The sequence below is a fragment of the Sorghum bicolor genome, chromosome 6, assembly GCF_000003195.3.
Source record: "Sorghum bicolor cultivar BTx623 chromosome 6, Sorghum_bicolor_NCBIv3, whole genome shotgun sequence".
Lineage (NCBI taxonomy): Eukaryota > Viridiplantae > Streptophyta > Magnoliopsida > Poales > Poaceae > Sorghum > Sorghum bicolor.
This window is the reverse complement of record NC_012875.2, coordinates 27,277,241-27,282,899: the sequence shown is the minus strand read 5'-3', so window position 1 is coordinate 27,282,899 and position 5,659 is coordinate 27,277,241. Positions and strand designations below refer to the sequence as shown.

The 5,659-nt window shown below is 46.0% G+C and overlaps 1 protein-coding gene across 1 annotated transcript; it reads right to left on the bottom strand.

The window, feature by feature from the left end:
* On the bottom strand, positions 214 to 1,521 carry LOC8086485 (momilactone A synthase). The gene is made up of 2 exons (XM_002446202.2): positions 1,372 to 1,521; positions 214 to 1,274 (listed from the first exon to the last, which is right to left on the bottom strand). The coding sequence occupies exons 1-2, from the start codon at positions 1,413 to 1,415 to the stop codon at positions 488 to 490; spliced, it is 831 nt and encodes a 276-aa protein (XP_002446247.1). The 5' UTR covers positions 1,416 to 1,521; the 3' UTR covers positions 214 to 487.

The following is a 5,659-nucleotide window of genomic DNA, read 5'->3' as shown; positions in this document are numbered from 1 at the left end:
GCAACTTGTTGGAGACACATATTCTTTTACCAAGTGAGCGGGTCCCATCTGTCATCCTCTATTTTTACCAAGTGAGAATAACAATTTATTGGAGACACATCCTTTTTTTCTTTTGCTAAACAAATTAGCAACTTGCTATAACTCAAGATTTGACAAGTGAATTTTACCAAGTTGTTGGAGATGCTCTTACATAGATATTTTAGGGCAACGCGCTGAGAATTAATCTAGTTAGAAAGTAGAGGTTCAATCTCTTTTTTGTTAAAAATAAACCATACAAAGCGGATGAAGGAGGTACATTTATTTTTAGTTTAGAAAATTGAAGGGTAACGGGCGGAGCTTACAAAGCCGAGGGCAATCATGGATTCACGGACCAAACTCTACTGTGCAGTGTCCCACTACTAGAAGTCTAGAACGACGACTAGCTAGTCTTCGGTCCACAGATGACAAATCACCCAAGCACGTACGACGTGACTGCGACGGGCCCCACTCAGTCTTTGGACGTTCCAAAGGACGGGTTCGCGATAGAGATGCCACCGTCGACGAACAGGTTGTGGCCGCTGATGTACCGCGCGTCATCGCTGGCGAGGAAGAGCACGGCGGCGGCGACGTCGTCCGCTCGCAGGGCGCCCACGCCCTTGAGGTTTGATATGGCCTCCATTGCCTGCTCGAACGCCTCCGCTTCGAGGCCCATGTACCTCATGGTCAGCGGCGTGGCGACCCCCGCGGGGGAGACGCAGTTCACGCGGATGCCGTGCCGGCCGAGCTCCGCCGCGGCGTTCTCCGTCAGCGCCACGAGCGCGCGCTTCGCGCACGCGTACGCGTACGAGGACGCGCCGGTCACGGCCGCCGCCACGCTGGACGTCCCTATGATGCAGCCGCCGCGGCGCGCGGGTACCATCACCCGCGCCGCGTGCTTGGTGCCGAGGAACGGGCCCACCAGGTTCACGGCCAGCACGCGCTCGAAGTCAGCCTTGCCGCTGTCCCGGACGCTGTAGCACGCCGGCCCGCTGACGCCAGCATTGTTGAACATGATATCCAGCGCTCCGAACGTCGCCACGGCGTGGTCCACCGCGGCAGCGACGTCGTCCTCGCTGGTCACGTCGCAGTGGAAGTAGCTGGCGGCGCCCGCGCCAACGTCGGCGCAGACGCGCGCGCCGGCCTCGTCCTGGATGTCGGCCACCACGACGCGGGCGCCGTGCTCCACGAACAGCCGCACCGTGCGCTCGCCGATCCCGCTCGCCCCGCCAGTGATCATGGCCACCTTTCCCTGCAACCTGGGCGCATACATGCATAACAGATCAACCTGTGTCGGATTTGAAGGAATCAGCACGGCAGACCGCACAGACACAACGAACAAGTAAGCGTTCTTACTTTCTTGGTGGAGTGGTGGGGAGGGCGACGGTACTGCTTGCCATGGCTGCGTTACTACTTCCTAGTAACTAGCTCGTGCTGCAACTGCAGCTGCTTGTGTTTATAGTAGTACAGCTGGCCTGCCGGTGAGCACTGGACAAGGCACAAGGCACTGCGGTTGGACGGAAAAAGGTTCTCGCCAGCCTGTTATTTTTGTTTTAGGCCTTCCCTTATGTTCTAAATTTTTTTTGCGAAATACACGTTATAGCACTTTTATTTCTATTTGATAAATATTATGTAATCATGAACTAGCTAGGTCTAAAAGATTCATCTCACAATTTATAGGTAAACTATACAATTAGTTATTATATATATATATATATTTAATGCTCTATGCATGTGTCACAAAAGATTTCTCGTCATATCGAATTTTACATGCATGAAACATTAAATATAGATAAAAAATTAACTAACTACACAGTTTTTTTTTAATTTGCGAGACAAAATCTTTTAAGTCTAGTTAGTTCATAGTTGGACAATAATTGCCAAATAAAATTGAAGGTGCTATAATAAAAAAAAACTTTTCACTTCCTCGACTACACCTGAAATCAAAAAAAAAATCAAAATTCTCCATCACATCGAATCTTGTGGCACATACACGAAGCAATAAATATAGATAAAATAACTAATTCGACAATTTGCCTATAACTTGCAAAACGAATCTTTTAAGCCTAGCTACAGAAGAGTTGTGCATCATTATATTAGGAAAATGAAAAAAGAGACAAGATCCCAAACAACACCACGGCCTTGTTTAGTTCACCCTGAAAACCAAAAAGTTTTCAAGATTCTCCGTCAAATCGAATCTTATGGCACATGCATGAAACATTAAATATAGATGAAAACAAAAACTATTTACACAGTTTAACTGTAAATCACAAGACGAATTTTTTTATCTTAGTTAGTCTATGATTGGATAATATTTGTCACAAACAAACGAAAGTGCTACAATACCGAAAACTTTTTACTTTTCGAAACTAAACAAGGCCCACAAAGAAATACAAAGAACCTTGACACATGCGCGCGCACACACTCTCTCTCTCACACACAGCTACTCTCAGGAACTCTCGCGCCTACGAAACAAGGTATAAACGACCAAGACTGTCACAAGGACATCTAACCGCCCGGAGCAATGGCAGCTAGGAGAGATAAACCTCTTGCCCCTGCCAGTGACCATGCTTTTCTCTCATCTTCAGCTACAGCTAGTGCACTTGTAATATTTAGGGTTGCACCATCAAAAACACACTTATTGCGGTGTGTTCACAATGTCCAAGCTCCAAGAATAATGAGGGAATTCATTCCTTTCTTTAGAATGTCTCCAACAGTACTGCTTACCATTTCCCGCCACAAAAGGAAAGAAGTTTCTGTGGGTTGCGGGGTAAAGTTTTGGAGCCCAAACCGTGAGAAGAGCCGATACCAGAACTCTCTTGCAAATACACATAGAACTAAGATGTGTTCAATAGTTTCTGCTTCTTGGTCACACTAAGGGCATCGCTTAGGATGAGGGAGCCCACGGCGAATATTTTTTTATTTTTAGCCTAAATTCGAAACATATTTCAAATTTGACTTGATTTCAAAAATATTTTTAAAACTAGTCCGTTTGGCCCCGCTATCATGCATGACGGAACAAAAGAACTATACCTTGCTATGTATGGCAGCGGGATAAAACTGTCACGTGGCATGCAGCACTAGGTCCTGCTAACGTGTAGTCCGCCGTCATCCATGGCGGGTTACAGGTTCCCCGCCTCTCATCATGGGGGGTTTCTCTCGCCTCTATTGATGTGATTGGTGCTGTTTGCTGCTACTGCCACAGCTGCCGTCTCCTACTGCGGGTCATTCAAATTTCAATGCACGGGATGGGGGCGTACATGACACATTGCGTGGGCCAAGGCCCAGCCAAGCTCAGTACATTATTGTGCGGCTAAGGTCTTGTTTAGTTCCAAAAAAATTTTATAAAATAGGTACTGTAGCACTTTCGTTTGTTTGTGACAAATATTGTCTAATTATGTACTAACTAGGCTTAAAAGATTCATCTTATCAATTCCGACCAAATTATGCAATTGGTTTTTATTTTCGTCTATATTTAATACTCTATGCATACGTCTAAAGATTCGATGTGACGGGGAATCTGAAAAATTTTGTAAACAAGGCCTAACAAGGCACGATCCAGCGAAACCTTTCCCGTTCCTCCTACTACTTCTAGTTCTAGGCCTTGTTTAGTTTATTCAAAAATCAAAAACTTTTCAATATTTTTCGTCACATCAAATCTTGTAGTACATGCATAAAGCACTAAATATATATATGAAAACAAAAACTGATTGCACAGTTTGTCTGTAAATCACGAGACGAATCTTTTAAGCCTAGTTACTCTATGATTGGACAATATTTGTCAAATAAAAATGAAAATGCTACAGTAACAAAATCCAAAATTTTTTCACATCTAAACAAGACCCTACGTTGCATGCAGCTACCACTGCATTAATCTCTTTTTTGGGTAATGATACTGGGTGCCCGTTCTGTCACATGTATATGGAGTACTCATTCTAGACCCATAAAATAAATCGTTTTGAATAAGATTTAGGTTAAACATTAGGAATATAAATTATAAATAACTTTTAGTTATTGAGTTTGAAAATATAAAACCATATGAATAGATTTGTATGTATACCACTTTTTGATAAATAATTTTATAAAAACAAGAATTCAAAGTTAGACTTTGGAGACCGTGCCATTGTCCAAAATGACTTGTTTTATGGCTATGGAAAAAGTATATATAGTTAGTATACCATATTGAGGAGTTTTTGCGTGTATATAAATCTCTCCTTATTACATATACATCCATTAAAAAGCCTCGCCAAAGAAAGAAAGATTAATCCATTATGGTGCACTGAAGAAATGACTCAAGATTCGAGACTCAAGACCTCAGTACTACGTGCATGCGGAAAGGAGGAAAGACGGCAGCAGCTCTGACAGACGGCAGCGCTGCTCTGGCAGTATCACTGTACCACGTAGCTACTGCTTTGTTTGTTCACGTCAAAAACTAAAAACTTTTCAAGATTTTTGGTTACATCGAATCTTATAGCATGTGGTAGGTCATGCCCCCAGATCCCGTCACCGATTCCCCACCAGCGACCTCCTTCTCCAGTCCGGTGATCCACTCGGAGCCCACCACAGATCCGATCTCGGTGCAGGCTGAGCGACAGAATGGGGCAGGGGACCATCGTTCGGGTCTGGAAGGTGGATGTCGCTCCCGCTCGGTGCCGGTTGCGGCCAAGCCTGCAGTACCGGCGGCTGCCGCGACGTTCGATGCGCATCAGGCTCCCATCTCAGAGATTCAGGGCTTCTCACCGCCTGCTTTGGAGGATCCTTTCAGTTCTCGGGAGGAGGCGTCTTTTGAGGCGAGGGGCCCTGCGAGGCAGCCGAATGCCAATCTTCGCCGGCGCCGCCTTACCCTCGCTCCACGTCGGGCATCAGTGTCCTCCTTGGCTGAGGCGACCGACAGTGAGACAAGGTTTCAGGTACGTAACATTGGTGTTAGTGTTACAGGTTCAGACGGGGCCGATGACGAAGCGGACGCGGATAGGAACGAAGGCGCTGCAATCGCACCCAAGTCAGACGTCGAGGAGACAATAAGGATGTTTGATGACGCCGACGTTCTGAAGATTCTGGGCGGCAGTGTTACAGAGATTCAAGAAATCAATAATGCGCCAAGCAACTACCACATCAACTTGAACTCAGGGAAAGGGCCTAAAAACGGTGAGATTGTTTTGATTTCAAATTCCCCTTCAGGATTTGCCGATTGTGTAGAATCAGCGATCCATGCTGGGCTCACCGCTCATGATGCATACGATCTTGCTGAGGAAACCTACCACGAGGCAATCTTAGCAGGTATTTCCACACAAGAGGCTAGTGATTTCGTCTGCGAACAGAGGCTTGGCAAAGCCGCTCTGTTATCGACGGCGAAGAGTCCTAGTACAGACAACGATATTCCCGAAAAATTGTGGATTGACATCGGTTTTCCCAAAGAAAAAAGATGGTGGGAAAATGAAGTTCACCCACCAGTGCAGGACAAAACTACTTCGGGCATTGAGGCTTTGGCTATGCCAGCTCAAGGTGAACCCAAGAAACAAATCTCAACACGGCCTCTTGGACGAACGGTTCCAAAACGTGGAATCGCGATCCGTCCATGGAAGGGTCCTTTGCCGAAGCCGCACTCGCCGACGATGGTGACGTTGGCTGCTTTCATGCCACC

Excerpts from the sequence above, each read along its gene's own strand:
- LOC8086485 (XM_002446202.2), bottom strand. The coding sequence starts at position 1,415 with ATGGCAAGCAGTACCGTCGCCCTCCCCACCACTCCACCAAGAAA. Across the intron at positions 1,275-1,371 it reads CCCACCACTCCACCAAGAAA|GTTGCAGGGAAAGGTGGCCA; the intron begins GTAAGAACGCTT and ends GTATGCGCCCAG.